This window comes from Sceloporus occidentalis, unplaced genomic scaffold (genome assembly GCF_023333645.1).
Source record: "Sceloporus occidentalis isolate IW3139 unplaced genomic scaffold, rSceOcc1.0.p SCAF_1, whole genome shotgun sequence".
NCBI lineage: Eukaryota > Metazoa > Chordata > Lepidosauria > Squamata > Phrynosomatidae > Sceloporus > Sceloporus occidentalis.
This window is the reverse complement of record NW_028316981.1, coordinates 5,884,653-5,901,441: the sequence shown is the minus strand read 5'-3', so window position 1 is coordinate 5,901,441 and position 16,789 is coordinate 5,884,653. Positions and strand designations below refer to the sequence as shown.

Sequence of the window (16,789 nt, the reverse complement as noted above, 5' to 3'; positions counted from 1 at the left end):
GGCAGTGTGGAAAACTGATTATGTGACTGTGAATTGTGGAAGCGCTGTCGTGGGGGAAAGCTGTGATAAGAAATTAGGTCAAACTGGTATGCTTCCATTCTTAAACCAGCACAATTGTGGCAGGACAGCCTGCTGGTGTGATATTTCATTATATTGTAAACCTTTGTATGCTGTTACTGTATATACTCATGCATACAGTAAGTCTAAAACTTTTGGTCAAAACATTGACTCAAAAAACCTGGGTCGACTTATCCAAGGATCAATGTACATACTGTACTTTAACTCTTATATAGATATAAAAAGGAGCCCTCCCCTTTCTCTGAATAGAGTAATAAAAGGTGAGAGCTTAGTCCATCCTGGGAGCACTAAAAAGAAGCATGGATCCCCTCTACTCTCTCATCCATCCAGCCTTTAGGATGAGCACAAAAAGTTATGCCTGCCAGAATTTTCTAACTTCTTTGGCATCATCTTCCTTCCCATCATCCTTTACATCTTTTGTCACATGCCCCTAGGATTTACCCTCAACTTATCCACAGGTCATATCAAAGTCCATAATTTTGGCTCCCAAAACCTGCCCTCGACTTAGACATGAGGTCGACTTATTGAGTATATACGGTATGTTTATTTTTTTTATCTCTAACTGTTTTAACTTTTATAAGCCATCTTAAGTCCTGGACTGAGAAAAGGTTGGCAATTAATAAAAATATGATGGCACAAAGCTGAGAGCAAAAGCATGCAGCCCTTTCGAGCCAAGGTAGGTGACTCCTTTGGCACAGGTCCCTAGCACAGAATTTAAAATACTTGGCCAAACTACAAATCCTAGCATTCAAAGTAGGGTCAAAGTGCTGTAATTGTGTAACATTTGGAAAAAAATAACACTCATTGTCCCAGCTTTGGAAGGAAGGCAGGGTATTAGTAAAATAATAGATGAACAAAGAGAATACAGAAGGCCCTTGATATCCCCGTGGATACCAACATCTGTGGATGTTCAATCATATAAAATACATAGTAAAATGGTGTCCCTTGTACAAAATGGCAAAATCAAAATTTGCTTTTTAGAATTTATATTTTGTCTGAATATATTCAAGCTGTGGATGGTTGAATCTGTGGATACAGATGGCTGACTATACATTTGTTTTAACATTTTCTAGTAAAGGACAGATCACCATCTTCTAAGGGGGTCTATTTCATTATTGAACATCACTTCTGTGTGTGTGTGTGCGCGCCAGATCTGATGTCTCAAGGAATAGGTACAGCTGGTGCAGCAGTTTTAAATGTGAAAATGGCCACTGCTGAAACCTGGACGCCAGGGCTTGGAGCTGAGCCCAGGAGAACATCCAAACTGTGAGCCTGGTGTTTCAGGGGCAGTGTAACCCCATCAATGACTCTGGAGACTAGTGTTTGAATCCCCACTTGGCCATGGAAAACCACTCCCTCCTTTAACTGTCACTGTGTATTTTGTATTGTATTCTATTTCAATTTTTACTGTACACCGCTATGATCATTGCGGAATAGCGGTCTATAAATAAAACATTATTATTATTATTATTATTATTATTATTATTATTATCTTGGACAAGTCACACTCGCTCAGCCTCCGGGAAGGGCAAAGGCAATCCTGACCCTCTTGCCATTAAATCCCTATGATAGGTTGTTAGGGATGCCGTAAGTCGGAAAACAACCTGAAAGCACACACTAATGTGAAAGCAGCAAATGTAAGAGTTCTAGGTGTGTCTCATGGTCCACAATGTGAGAAATTCAGAACTGAAGGAAAATTGTGTGTGGGGTGTTCTTATCTGGGCAGCCAATGCCTTCATTTTAACCCCCCTCCCTTTAGCTACAGATGTGACCCACCCTCTAGGACCAACCTATAAATGAGGTAAGTCATCCTCCCCATCTATGTCATTCCCTCCCCAGATAGACTACATTACAGTTTTTTCACTGCCAAAGAAAGGGCTTTTTATTTTTCCGGCTTGTTCAGAATCCTTTCAGTACTTTTAGATCTTGGTGCCATTTTATTCTTTTTGCTGCTGCTTTCCCTCTTAATACAAAGTTTTTATTATTTTACTGCATGTTATGTTTGCAAACCATAAAAATATCCACTCCAAGTACACCAAGCAGAAAACTACAACTGTTGGGAGAGTTAGAAACATAAGAAATAAACAGATGTCGGATCACAGCCCATTACAATTCTAAGTATGTCATGTCCAAGACAAATATCCTGGTCAGTCTGCTCATGTGGTAACAGGCTTAAAAGTGCAAACACAGACCCAAAGCTTTCTGTTATCTTTCCTAGAATCTCAGAAAACATACACCTCCCGAAGCCCATTGTCCACATGCGCCTAGAAATTGGTACTCATGGGCCAGATTCTACAACCAAAGACAAGATATTTGAATGCATTTACAGCTGTTGAATAGATGCCTGTAACAGCAGAGAACACTGATATGGAAGAATCCTGAGCCAGTTAGAGATAAACTATTGTATGCATGGGGTGTACAACACTGTTTTTGCAGACTCCTCTGTCCTCCTACAGTACTTGTATATAATTGTTTTTCATTGGTCATCCTACTGTAGATGCAGTTCACAATTGTTATACACCATTGTTGTGTTTGTAGTTGTTGTAGTTAATTTATCATCTGGAGGTCAAACTTGTGAGGTTCAGGCTCTCTGGATGTGGCTAGGCTGGCCCTCAGAGGCCAATCAGGTAGGTTACCAGCCTCTTCTGTACTATGTTAGTAGTTCTGTTATTGCCAGGGTCACATGATGGAGATGAAGGGTAGGGTGGAAGTTAAATTGTATGCTTTGCTACTCTAAGGACTCTGCTGAGAGTCTGCTTGAAAATCAATACCTCTCCAGGACAGATGTTAGGGATGGAGGAGGATATAACTTGGTTTCTCAGTGCCCTGTGAATCTTCACCTGAACCACTGCCTCCATTCTTGACCATAAGGAGCCAAACCCAAGATAGCAAGCAGATTTAGAGATGAAAATGGGCTACTGTACACTTTTGCCACTATGCTGGGCAAACCAATTCCTTTGCATCCAGTCCAGGACCTGGAAAATGTAGTAGGAGAGTGAGAGGATTTGTTTTCTCCAAGCAGCAGATGCCAACAGTTACATACCAGGTTCAGTCTTCACAGCAGAGATCACTATGTGGGCTGTACACTAACCAGCCCTGCTTCCAACTGGGAAGCAGAAATTGTTGTGGCCCATGAAGTCATTTGCTTGGCCTGTACACTACAATAGGTTGGGGTAGGCTTCCTTGGATTTCCAACCACTTCCTCATTGATATTACAGGCGTCAGCTTAGACTGAAACAGTTTCCTTACTCTAGCTATTTCAAATGTTTCTCCCCTTGTGAAATGCCTGATGATGAGGAAGGTTTGTCTTCCCACTGAAACCTTCCCCACAATCCAAGCATTTAAATGGTTTCTTCTTTGTGTTGATGGCTCAAGAATGAGTGAGGCCTGTCTTCTGACAAGCTCTTCCACACTTTAAGCATGGAAATGATAGGTGGGCAACTCTCCTGAGCAGCTCCACTCATCTGCAAGAAAAAAATAATTTGTCCCCACATTTTCTTAAACAACCTGTTGGGATGGAAGAGGCCTTTTCTCCAAGATTTTGGGTCCACCTGGACCATCTAGCTGGAGATCCTGCATTGAGCAGGGGTTAGACCTGATGACCTACAGTTCCTCATCTAGCTCTGTGATTCTATTTTAGGCTCAGGAGAGGACATTTTAGGAAGTTATCAAGAAGTGTCTTCTGCCCACTCTTGGTTGTTAAGAAAGACCTCTCCTATGCCTAAAATGACCCTGGGGTCTTAAAATATGGCAAAAATTCCCCACTGCACCTCCTAGAGGGCATTTGGAGGGGAAACTATATGACATTTTGTTTGAGGGTGACAAGGTTTCTTAGAAAGTTATGGACCCCCTCCTTGCTTTCCAGTTGCCAACCCCTGGTTTATACGGTTTCTTTTCGGTGCATGTTGTTTGATGACAAGTGAGGCCTGTCTTTTTCCTGAAACTTTCTCCACACTGCAAACACTGAAATGGCTTCTCCCATGTGTGATACTTGATGGCAAATGAGACACATGTTCTGACTGAAAGTCTTTCAACACTCTAAGAAGTTAAATGGATTCTCCCCTGTGTGGGTTGTTTGATGACAAGCAAGGCCTCTCTTCTGCCTGAAGCTCTTTCCACACTCCAAGCACTGAAAGGGTCTCTCTGCTGTGTGTGTTGCTTGATGACGAGTGAGGTTTGTCTTCTGACTGAAAGTTTTCCCACACTTCAAGCACTTAAATGGCCTCTCCCCCGTGTGAATCGCTTGATGACGACTGACTTGCGTCCTCTGTCGAAAACTTTTCCCACACACCTGACATTCAAAGGGTTTTTCCCCTGTATGGGTTCTTACATGTGCTTTCAAGTAAGATTCCCACTTGAAGCTCTTTCCACACCTCACACACTGAAATGGTTTGTCACTTGTCTGAATTACTTTATGGGAAATCAGAGCAGAGGTATTTCCACACTCCTCACTTTTGAAAGGTTTCTCCCCTGTGTGAGTCTTTCGATGAAGATTAAGGCTGGCTTTGCAAGTGAAGCCTCTCCCACACGCAAGACAAACACAAATAAGCCTTTCCTTTCCTTTCTGTGTTATTTCTTGGAATGAGAGTTCACAAACGTTCTCTTCTTGAAAAACAGGGGACATGTTCCTCCTCTCTTCTTGAATTTCATGTCTTGTTTCACTCTCTTTCATCTGTTCAGGTTGGGGGGTTTCCATCAATGCTGTGCATGCTTCTTCCTTCTCACTCTCTTGTCCATCAGCATCTGGAAAAGACAGAAAAAACTCTTCAGAACCCAAGAGAGAATAGGAGACCAAAGTCAAAGAAGCAACCCTATTCGTTATATAATCAATTTGCATCTATCTCAAGAGGCTATAGGAGAAAGCAATGGGATTCCAGAGACCCTCTACTGACTCTCTCTCTCTCTCTCTCTCTCTCTCTATATATATATATATATATATACACACACACACACTAAACCACAAGACATATAAAATCAACATAGCAAGAAACATACAAAAGACACCATTTCACAACATAATCCAAACTGTCATATTTAACCATTTGTAGGTGGATCTTTCCATAAATTACTGTGTGAAGCAGGTGGGCAATAATGTCTGCTATTAATAATAATAATAATAATAAAATTTATTTATATTTATAACTCTTCCTGTAGATCGAGGCGGGGTTACAGCAAAAAAGTCAATATGGAATATAGAATAAATTACGTTGCTGATCCTTTCTTCCCCCAGTGAACATACATGGTCAGCTCTTCCAGAAGAGCCATCTCTCTAATAGCTTTCCCGAGAGACCAGTTCCGCTGAATCCCTCCTTCCTTGAAAACAGGGTGCTCTCAAGTATTAGGAACGTTAGGGTGTCTCAGTTCATTAAACTGCCTTATTAAACACCCCTCCCCCACTCTTTCTGATGTACTTTTCCATTGTAAGTTTGTGGGCAGACAAAATCTGGTTTGTTTCTGGAAGTCCTTTCCTTGCAAGAAAGGAGAGGACTTTCCTGCATGAGAAGAGATCATGCTGGCTGGGATTAACAGACTACTGATATTGTGCAGTAAGCAGTGTTGCATGCATGGAGCTGGAGATAACCAAGGCTCAGCTCTCAGGTGGAAAACACCACACTGTAAAGTTGGAAAACACAATGAAAGAATGATTTGCCTGACTAGGCAAAAGAAACTTCACACCTGGGAGAGAGATTCCCAGCATCTATGAATTAGAATACAGTCTGACCCCTGTATCCATGGGGTGTGTGTGTGTGTGTGTGTGCGTGTGTGCGTGTGTGTATTCATTCCCATGATTATTGTAGATAAGTGGGAACCACCATGAACAGTGAACACTTTATTTCTGGTAGAAGTTGACTATAAAGTCATGCTGGAGGACCTCCAGATCATAGAATCATAGAGTTGGAAGAGACTGCAAGGGCCATCCAGTCCAACCCCCTGCCATGCAGGAAATATCAATCAAAGCATCCCCAACAGATACCTCTGTTTAAAGTCCTCCAATGAAGGAAACTCCACTACACTCTTTTCCTGTAGCTTGCATCCATTGCTCCGGGTCCTAATCTCTGGAGCAGCAGAAAACAAGCTTGCTCCCTCCTCAATGTGACATCCCTTCAAGTATTTAAACAGGGCTATCATATCACCTCTTAACCTTCTCTTCTCCAGGCTAAACATCCCCAGCTCCCTAAGTCGTTCCTCATAGGGCATGGTTTCCAGACCTTTCTCCGTTTTAGTCGTCCTCCTTTGGACACACTCCATGCCTAGAGCAACCTTTTCTCCCAGATGCAAGAAAGGTAAACCGCAGTTGCCAATATCACGGATACAAGGGTCATACTGTACATATTAAAATTCTTCTTTATGTCCATGTCAGCTCTTTTAGTACACTTTACAAGGAATTCTCAAGGCCTGTGAAATTACTCTATTTAAACTTAAAGTGAGAGTGAAAGTGAAACAAGGACCTTTTTTTGTTAAAAAGGAGTCTCCTTCTTTGGCAGTTTTTAAACAAAGGTTGGTGTGGCCACCTCACAGACTGCTCTACTGTGAGTTCCTGCATGGCCAGAGATTGCTTAGTCAGCCCTTGCAGTCTCTTCCAGCAATAGTATTCCACTCAACCCAAAATGACAGTGGAAAAAGAGAACTTTTTTTCCTTGTCAAGTTGTGCAGAACTATCTGCATACTAATAAATAAAAAGATGCAAACATCTCATCTTCAGTTTCTTACTCTTAAAACTCCATACAACAAAGTAACTCCATATAATAAAATACAGTAGACCCTTGGTATTCATTGAGGTTTGGTTCCAAGACTCCCCATTGATACCAAAATCTGTGGATGATCAAGTCCCATTATACACTTTGGCACAGTAAAATGGTGTCCATTATATAAGCCTTAAAAAATGCAAAATCAAGATTTACGTTTCGGAATTTATACATTGAATATTTTCAAGCCATGGATGACTGAATCTGTGAATAAAGAATCTGTGGATGTGGATCTCTGTGCCTTGTTAATTTGCGTATTTAATGTAAAAAAATTGTTCTTGTTGTACCATAGCCTATCATGAGGTAAGAAAAATGTTATGGTTCCTCACTCTCACATCCAAGGATTAGTTGAACGTGGATTTATGTCCCTAGCCCCAACACAGAATGTGACACATTCATGCTAACTAGGCCCAGCCCCTCAGGAAAGGCTATCTTTCCATCCCAACTGCCACTGCCCTGACCTTAGAGGTAGGGAAGAATAGGCAGACACAGCTCCACCACGCCTTAGCCCCAACAGCTAAGGAAAGGCCATCTCTCCATCCCAAATCTTACTGCCCTGACCTCATAGAGAGAGAGAAGAGGCAGTTTCTGCTGAATTAAATCCTCTCCTCCACTGTCAACCCCTTTCTTTTTGTTGTGTCATTTTAGATCACTAACCAGGATCTGGGAGCTTACGGAGTTGGGCATGCTTAGCCTGGGAAATAGGTTAGGAGGTGACATGATAGCCATGTTTAAATATTTGAAGGGATATCATGTTGAGGAGGGAGCAAGCTTGTTTTCTGCTGCTCCAGAGACTAGGACATGCAACAGTGGATTAAAACCACAGGTAAAAAGATTCAACCTAAACCTGAGGAAAAACTTCCTGACTGTAAGAGCTGTTTGACAGTGGAATGTGCTGCCTCAGAGTGTGGTGGAGTCTCCTAAGTTTGGGGTTTTTTTTAAAACAGAGGCCAGATGGCCACCTGTCAGGAGTGCTTTGATTGTGTGTTCCTGCATGGCAGGGGGTTGGACTACATGACCTTTGTGCAAGGATTCTACTTGCAAGGATTTGTAGGGAAAAGGATAAAATACCTGGGACCCCAACTGCCTCAGGTCCCACTCAGGAAAAAGGAGGATATAAATTAAATTTAAAAAAAAATCTTGCCCACCTGTTATCACTGAAATATCTTTAAAAAGGAAAATTCTGTTTAACCCAATGCATACTCAGTGCCTTCCATAGGTTCAGTATGGTTTACTGAAACTGAGAAAGAGCTCAAAAGTGACTTTTCCACACTTGTAAACTGATCTGATCAATCCCAAGAAAGAAGGAGCCTTACCCAGAGAGGATACAACCCCCCAATTCTCTGCCATCACTTCCCCATGAAGAGCCCTTTGGCCTGGATCCAGCAGGGCCCACTCCTCCTCGGTGAAATCCACTGCCACCTCTTTGAAGATCATCTGAAGAAAAGCACGTTATATCCATGAGCAGAAAAGGCCAACCACACTCATAAAAGAGAAAACAGTGTAGTTTGGATTGTCCAAAGGGATTTAATTTTTTTTACACAACGTGCATGTTAATGGGCAATTTTGAAGGAAGCAAAGAATAAGAGGGAGGGATGTGCAAGGGTCACAGATATCCAGCCTGCCACCTTCTTGGCTTACCAAGAGTCCTGCCCCTTACCTGGTCCAGGAACTCAGAAGGTGTTCTGAGAGCATCATGATGAGGAAATGCCCTTGTACACAGAGGCCCTGTCCTTATTCCCTTGCCTGTGAGGAAGAGAAAAGGCAAAAGGGAGGGTCACTTACCATTCTCTCTGTTTGTGATCCATGTCTTTCCCTATGCTAACACAAACATACTAAACATACTGCAATGGACTCTATGTGACGCTACTCTTAAAGAAGCCTTGGAAACTGCAGTTAGTGCAAAATGCAGTACCTAGACGGCTCACTGGGATTTCATTCAGATATCATATAACAGCTGTTCTGAAGGAATTCATAAAATTGCAGAGTAGGAAGAGACCACAAGAACCATCCAGTCCAACCTCCTGTCATTCAGGAATTCACAACCAAAGATGGCCATCCAGCCTCTATTTAAAGCCCTCCACAGAAGGGGATTCCACCACTCTCTGAGGGAGTGTGTTCCAGTGTCAAACAGCTCTTACTGTCAGGAATTTCCTTCTAATGTTTAGGTGCAATCTCTTTTGCTGTAGTTTGAATCTATTGCTCTAGGTTGTATTCTCTGGAGCAGCAGAAAACAAGTTTGCTCCAGCCTCAACATGACATCCCTTCAAATACTTAATCAAGGCTATCATATCACCTATAAAGCATCTCTTCCCCAGGCTAAACATACCAAGCTCCCCAAGTCCCTCCTAATAAGGCATGGTTTCCAGACTCTTCACCATTTTAGTCACCCTCCTTTAAACCTGCTGCATCTTCTCAACATCTTTTTTGAATTGTGGTGTTCAGAACTGGACACAGTATTCCAGGAGAGGCCTGACCAAAGCAAAATAGAGTGGCACTATTGCATCCCTCTATCTCTACACTATACTTCTGTCAACATTAAAAAGGCCAGTTTTTATTTGGGACAGAAGAATGCAGAGCAGATATGTTCATAAGGATAAGATATATGGAGTTAGTGCTCCTTTAAGGAGGGGGATGTTGAAGAAAATAGTGGGAATATTGATGGATATTTCCCAATAATGCAAAAGATGGAGAAGTCTGGACTTTAAAGACACAGCTGTGTTACGCTGCACCTGCGCTGCAGAAATTATACAGTTAGACACTGCTTTAACTGCCATGGGGCTCCATCCTATGGATTCCTGGAGCTCTGACAGAGAAGGCTTAATATCTCACCAAATGACAAATCCCAAAATTTCATCATACTGAGATATGGCATTTAAAACTGCATTATTTCTGCAGTGCAGAGGCAGGCTTCATCTTACCTCCCCAATGCTTAAAGACACAAAAAACCAAAATGGGGAAAATATTGTTGCAGAAGGCCACAGAAAAATGGATATGCTTAAGGGGGCGGGAGGGATGCCAAGTGATTATTCCAGGGGGATATAAGGGTGGGGAGAGAGGTTGGGGAAAGAAAAGGGAACGGAATTGAAAGATTGGAACCTTCAATGGATGTGTTCCACACTACTACATTTTGCTGCAGGTCCCTGGCTGGTTTCTCATATTTATACCGCAGATTTAATCACATTCAGTTTTCAAAGCAAGTTTCACCTGAAACCTGTGCAAGGGAATAACATCACTAGAGAGCCACCATTCAGCACATTGCTTCAGCACACGAAGAGAAGGGAGGGTCTTCTAGATCTTGCAGTCGGTGAAACTGGCCAGGTTCCTAGTTCCTTCCTGCACAAGTAATGGGGCAGGAGGTGTGAGTGGACTCTGGGGCTAGACGAAGGGCATGAAGGAAACCAACCTTTCCATTAATCTTTTCTCCATTACACACTCCTCATGATGAATCATAAAATTATAGTGTTGGAAGAGATCACAAGCGCTACTCAGTCCAACCCCCTTCTGCCATGCAGAAACACACAATTAAAGCACCCTTGACAGATGACCATCCAGCCTCTGTTTAAAGATTGCCAAAGAAGGAGACTCCAAGGAAGTGTGTTCCACTGTGAAATAGCTCTTACTTTCAGGAAGTTCCTCCTAATGTTTAGGTGAAATCTCTTTTCCTATAAGTTCTGCGTTAAGATACAGAAAACCATTAAAGTACAACAACCAACACAGCCCCGATATTTTAGGAAGACTCAAGAGAAGATCAAGCAGAAAAGTGGCCCCTGGCCCTTACCCTCTGAAGGGGACACTCTGTCACAATACAGCTCGATCTCCTTGGGATCCACTTGCTTGGATTCAGGAGACTGCTCCACCTCAGCCGTCTTTTCCACAAACAAGTTCTGCACCAGAAGCAGCAGCAAAAAAGAGAAGATTTATTTATTATTTATTTATACCCCACAGTTCTCCCGGCATGGGATCCCAAGTGGTTTATACCAGCCTGGCTGCAGCATTTTGGACTCAGTGAAGCTTCCAGTTTCAAAAAGCAGCCCCAAATAGAATGCATTACAGTAATCTAAACAGGATATAAACAGGATATATGTCACCACAGCTAGAACTGACATCTCCAAGAACGTGCTTAGCTAGTGCACTAGTTTTAGCTGTGCAAACACACTCCTGGTCACCAATGAAATGTGGGCTTCCAGGCTTAGATCTGAGCCCAGGAGCACACCCAAGCTGTGAACCTGCAATTTCAAGGGGACTGTAACCCCACCCAGCACAGGTTGAATACCTATTCCCTGATCATCCTTACAACTGACCAGAAGCAATTCTGCATTGTATGAAGGTTCAGTTTCTTTGCCCTCATCTATTCAGTTTCTGAAAGCAGACACCGATTCTGTACTGGAATTAGATGGGAAGAAGAGATAGAGGTGGGTGTTATCAGCATATTGGTGACACTGAGTCCCAAACCTCAATGATTTCTCCCAGTAGTTTCATGTAGATATTAAACAGCATGGGGGATAGAACCAACCCCACAAGCCAATGGCCAGGGTTTAAAAAAAGATTTTGGGGGGGGGGGAGATTTAGGAAAAAGAACAGAAGAAATCCTGAGTTTGGTTGATTTCCAGAATAAAAAGAGGAAAGTCATAGAGAGTTTTGATTATATGATGGTGGATGTTGTTGCTGCTACTCCCTGTGGTTATGTGCCTTCAAGTCGGCTCTGACTTATGGTGATACTCTCCTAGGATTTTCTTGGCCAGATTTATTCAGAGGATATCTACCACAGCCTTCCTCTGAAGCTGAGAGTGAGACTTCCTCAAGATCATCAAGGGGTGAGCAGAGATTTGAACCTGGGTCTCCCAGTGTTCAAGTGAGTTCAAACCATTAACCATGTTGTTTCTCTGCTGCTGCTCCTCTTCCTCCTCCTCCTCTTCCTCCTCCTCCTACTACTACTACAGGCTGAATCTCCCTTATCTGAAATACTTGGGACCAGAAGTGTTTCGGATTTTGGAATATTTGAATATATATGAGATATCTTGAAAATGAGACCCAAGTCTAGACATAAAATTCAATTATGTTTCATATACATCTTATAAACATAGGTTGAAAGTAAATTGACACATAGTATTTTAAATAATCTTGTGCATGAAACAAAGTGTGTGTACACTGAACAATTAGAAAGTAAAAGTGTCACTATCTCAATCACCCATGTGAACAATTTTGGATTTTGAAATATTTTGGAATTCCAGATAAGAGACACTCAAACTGTAGTATCATTTTATTCATTTATATCCCATCTTTTCTTTAAAAGATTGCTTTCAAAAGGTTTTAAAGAGTATTTTAACGTTTTTATCTTGGTATGGTTTTCATTAGTTCTCCCTGGTTTTTGTGTATCACCTTGAACAGAAATACTAAAAGTAAACAAAATTTAAAAAATAATAATAATCAGGTCATAGCCAACTCTCTGAATTATGCCCAGAAACAAGACAAGTAACCAGTGCAGCTACTGTAATAAGGGGAATTCATATGCCGCCTGTAACTAGCCTCAGTTAATGATCTCTTGCAACTCTTTAGACCAGATGATGTTTCAGAAAATTCTCTGAAGATGCAGGTGAAACATCAGGAATAAATTCTTCCTGAACATGGCCACATAGCCCCAAAACGCCCACAAAAAACTATATCAGAATATTCTTCAAAGGCATCCTCATATTACAGTAATCATATTACAGTAATATTACATATTACAGTAATAACTAAAGCTGATGCCACACTGCAGGAATAAAGCAGTTTAACACTGCTTTAACTGCCATGACCCAATACCATGGGATTCTGGGAATTTTAGTTTCATTAGATATTTAGCCTTCTCTGCCAGAGAGCTCTGGTGCCCTGCCAAACTACAAATCCCAGAATTCCATAGCACTGATACATGGAAAACCACTGTAAGGTGGCAAAAGTCTGAGGTACGTGTCACTGTGGCCAAATCAGACAATTCTCAAAACAAGGACAGATGGCAAAGTGCTTTTGGTTATGGAAACACACACCTGACCACCACAGAAACCTAAACATCCAGGTTCAGGGCTCAATCCAGAAGAACACCATGACTTCAAATATGGGGCTTTGGGGAAGTTCAATCCCATCCAATACAGAGTGAATTGTATTCTCTGCTCTGCCTTGCAATTTAGCACCTCTATCTTGTCTGAAGAATTTTCAAGATCCATGAAAATAAGCATTCCTCATCCTTCAAAATACCAGCAGATCATTGCTCTCACCTGCTCCTCTTTGGGTTTCTTCTCCTCTGCCTGACTCAGGAGGAAACCTTCGGCCAAGGCCACTGCCTGAGAACTGGTCTCTGGCCCACACTCTCTGACCCAACTCTCGATCTCCGACGGAAGGACAGCCAGGAACTGCTCTAGGATCACCATGTCCATAATCTCAGCCTTAGTATGTCGCTCTGGCTGAAGCCACTGATGGCAGAGTGTATGGAGTTGGCTGCAAACCTTGCGAGGCCCCTCAGTTCCCTGGTAGCGGAAATGCCGGAAATACTGGCACGATACATCTGGGCTGAAGTTGCAGTCGGCCAGGTTGTTCTTCTGCTTGGTCTTTTCAGTTCTGGACTTAATGGCCCAAGAGCCTCTTCTGGCTTCAGGGTCAGAAGATTTTTGCTTCTCCATCTTCACCACTTCCTCCAAGTTAGTCTCCAAGAGGGACGAAGAATCACAGCCCTCTTCTGTCTCAGGCAAAGGCTTGCAAAATGACTTGCCTTAAAAAGAAAACAAGATGTTCTGTGAATAGGTTATCCTTGAGATTCTCTTAAAGTAAGATCTTACAATCTCATTCAGTGTGGAAAGAAAGTGGCCCCTTCCTGCATAGAACTGCATAAAATAGAACTGCCTTCACTGCAAATCAATAACTAGGGATAGTTAAAAGTGGGGGCGAGTTCCCTTCCTTCGTGGTGAGAAACCAAAGACTGTCATGGACTGCAGCGTCCTTCCATGTGTTCTCTCTGTAACCATTCATTGCATTTTCCCTTTCCCTTCCCTTGTGCATCTCTCCCATCCCTTTCTAGTGTCTTATCTCTAGGCAACAATGTTGCTGTTTTTCTAGCACTACACCTGCAGCCTGAGGCAAAGGACAAAGTACCATCCTTGTTCCTTGGATAAGCTGTGTAGTTTCCAGAGGGGAAGAGAAGATGGGAGGCTTCCACTTGGTTTCTGACCAAGCCAATTCTTCATTGTACCTAAAAGTGTCACTACACCTGCGTGATGGTGTAGTAATTTGAGTGTTGGACTGTGACTCTGTAGACCAGGGTTCAATTCTGGCTCAGTCATGAAACCCACCGGATAAACTTGAGCAAGTCACACTCTCTCAGCTTCACAGAAATATAAGGGAAAACCTCCTCTGAACAAATCCCATGAAAAGTGAACCCCATGAAATGGCCACCTTAGGGTCGCCCTAAGTTAGAAACAACCTGAAAGCACACAACAACAACAACATACTTTGTGCCACCTATCATGTACTGGCAGACTTTATCTCAGAAATCCAAAACTTCAGTGTCAAAGCAGCAAGCTTTATTCAGGAGCCTAACCCGCTCACAGCATGATGATGTTGCCCGGACTGAGGCAATTTGGTTACACAGTGTAATAAGATCACAAAGCAGTCCAAACCTTTCAGCCTGCTTGAATCCCGTTTGTCACATATGCAAAGCATTTCTTTTCCCAGACTGCCTAGTTGTTTTCTCCCCGGTGCCCATTCCTTTCTAGCCAGCACTACAAGCACAACATATCTTAACATCCTGTAACATGAAACAAAACAGACAAAGCCTAAAAGACTAACAGATATAGCAGGAATTTCTAGGGACCTGGGGCAAGTCACACACTCTCAGCCTCAGAGGGTGGCAATGGCAAACCCCCTCTGAAGAAACTTGCCTATGATAGGTTAACCTTAGGGCCATTGTAAATCGGAAATGACTTGAAGACACACCACCACAACAACAGATCCTGACACCACCCCTCAATCTGAAGCAGACTCCTCTGAGAGGCAATCTGGTGCAGTGGTTAAATGCCTGTACTGCAGCCATTCACTCACAAACCACAAGGTTGTGAGTTGGATCCCAACCAGGGGATCAGGGTTGACTCAGCCTGGCATCCTTCCAAGGTGGCTAAAATGAGTACCCAGCTTGATGGGGGCAATTAGCTTACATGTTGTAAACCCCTTGGGGAGTGCTTAAGTGCACTGATAAGCGGTTAGAAATGTATGGCTATTGCTATACTGATTAAGTCATCTCACTGAAGCAATCCACACACACAAAATCTCACCTGAACACATCTGGTTTATGAAATGAGCAAGGGCAGAGCACACCTTCTTTCCTCCCAGCCTCCCTGGTCTACAGGGTTGTTGTTGTGAGGGCAGAATAGGGAAGGCAGGGGGCACCAGGCACTTGGCAAATATTTTTGCAACAAGGAGAGAATACTGAACCTGAGGAACAAATACAACACTTGCAAAGCGTATTTCTACAGGCTGCTGCCACACTGCAAAAATAAAGCAGTTTCACCCCGCTTTCACTGCCAGGACTCAATGCTACATTATTCTGGGATTTGAACTTTTGTGAGATATTTCTCTCACAAAAAGGCTCTGAGGCCACTTGTTGTTCTGTGCCTTCAAGTAGTTTCCAACGTGGCAATCCTAAGGTGAACCTATCGTGGGATTTTCTTGGCAAGATTTGTTCAGAGGACATTTGCCATGGCCTTCCCCTGAGGCTGAGAGAGTGTGACTGCACCCAAGGTCCCCCAGTGGGCTTCACGGCTGAACTGGGAATTGAACCCTGGTATCCAGAATCGTACTCCAGAATTTAAGCACTATGGCAGAATGGCTTTCTGAATGCCTATTCTGGGATTTGTAGCTTTCATCTTCCCTGTCAGAGCTCTGGGGACCACTGCAAACTACAAATCCCAGGATTCCACAGCATGGAGCCATGGCAGTTAAGGCAATGTCAAACTACTTTAGTCTTGCAGAGTGGCAGCCACATTCTTAACAAGAGTTACGGTCCCATAGCAAACTACAGATCCCAGGGTTCAACAGCATGGAGTCACGGCAGTTAAGGCAGTGTCAAGCTGCTTTGCTTCTGCAGCATGGCAGCCACCTGCTGTCAGAGAGCTCTGGGGGTGAGAACAAACTACAAATCCCAGGATTCCTTAGCATAGAGCCATGGCAGTAAAAGTGTCAAGCTGTATTATTTCTGCAGTGTGACAGCCACCCTCTAAACGAAAGCTGCAGTCCCACTGCAAACTACAGATCCCAGGGCTCAACAGCATGGAGCCATGGCAGCTAAGGAGGTGTCAAAACTGCTTGACTTCTGCGACGTGGCGCCACCTTCTGAGAGACAGCTCTGGGGGCCACAGCAAACTGCAAATCCCAGGATTCCATAGCACGGAACCTCCTTCTTCCACAGCATGGACCCATGGCAGTTAAAAGTGCTGTCAAACTGCTTTATTCCTGCAGTGTGGCAGCAACCTCTAACGGAGAGCTCTGGAGGCCACAACAAATCCCAGGATTCCACAGCATGGAGCCATGGCAGTTAAAGCAACGTCAAACTGGAACACTGCAGCCTCAGCTCAGAGAGGTCCCCCTGCCAGCCTCCCCCCCCCAAAAAAAAAAACAATGGCTGTCTATTTCCTTTCCTTTCCAGCACCATCCCTTTCCCCTCCCAGTGTCCCTCCCCTGGAGCCTGTGGGTCTCCCCCTTTGGCCCTGGAGCCCTGGGGGCAGGACGGGGGCACACAAAATGGCTCCCACCTCCAGAGCCACAAGGAGGGAGCCAAACCTCAGTCCTCCTCCTCTTCTCCTCCTTCGCCTTCGTCTTCTTCTTCTAGAGGGAAGGAGGGCCCTTCTAGGAAACTAGGAGGCAACTCTATGCCTGGCCGTTACTCTTTGGCCTTGCACCCGCCTCTTCCGGCCATAGAGAGGATTTCCTAGAGAGGCACT

The 16,789-nt window shown here is 43.4% G+C and overlaps 1 protein-coding gene across 3 annotated transcripts; it reads right to left on the bottom strand.

Annotated features, from left to right (window-relative positions):
• Window positions 1–1,942: 1,942 nt before the first annotated feature.
• On the bottom strand, window positions 1,943–16,732 carry LOC149320494 (zinc finger protein 202-like). Of its 3 annotated transcripts, none has more exons than XM_089501469.1 (6): window positions 16,601–16,732; window positions 13,079–13,569; window positions 10,606–10,711; window positions 8,485–8,570; window positions 8,141–8,261; window positions 1,943–4,821 (listed from the first exon to the last, which is right to left on the bottom strand). In XM_089501469.1, the coding sequence occupies exons 2-6, from the start codon at window positions 13,478–13,480 to the stop codon at window positions 4,109–4,111; spliced, it is 1,428 nt and encodes a 475-aa protein (XP_089357595.1). In that variant the 5' UTR covers window positions 13,481–13,569; window positions 16,601–16,732; the 3' UTR covers window positions 1,943–4,108. The 3 variants fall into 3 exon arrangements, with proteins under 3 accessions (XP_089357595.1, XP_089357596.1, XP_089357594.1); XM_089501470.1 differs by having other exon boundaries at window positions 16,629–16,732; XM_089501468.1 differs by lacking the exon at window positions 16,601–16,732 and adding an exon at window positions 15,125–15,149.
• Window positions 16,733–16,789: the final 57 nt, after the last annotated feature.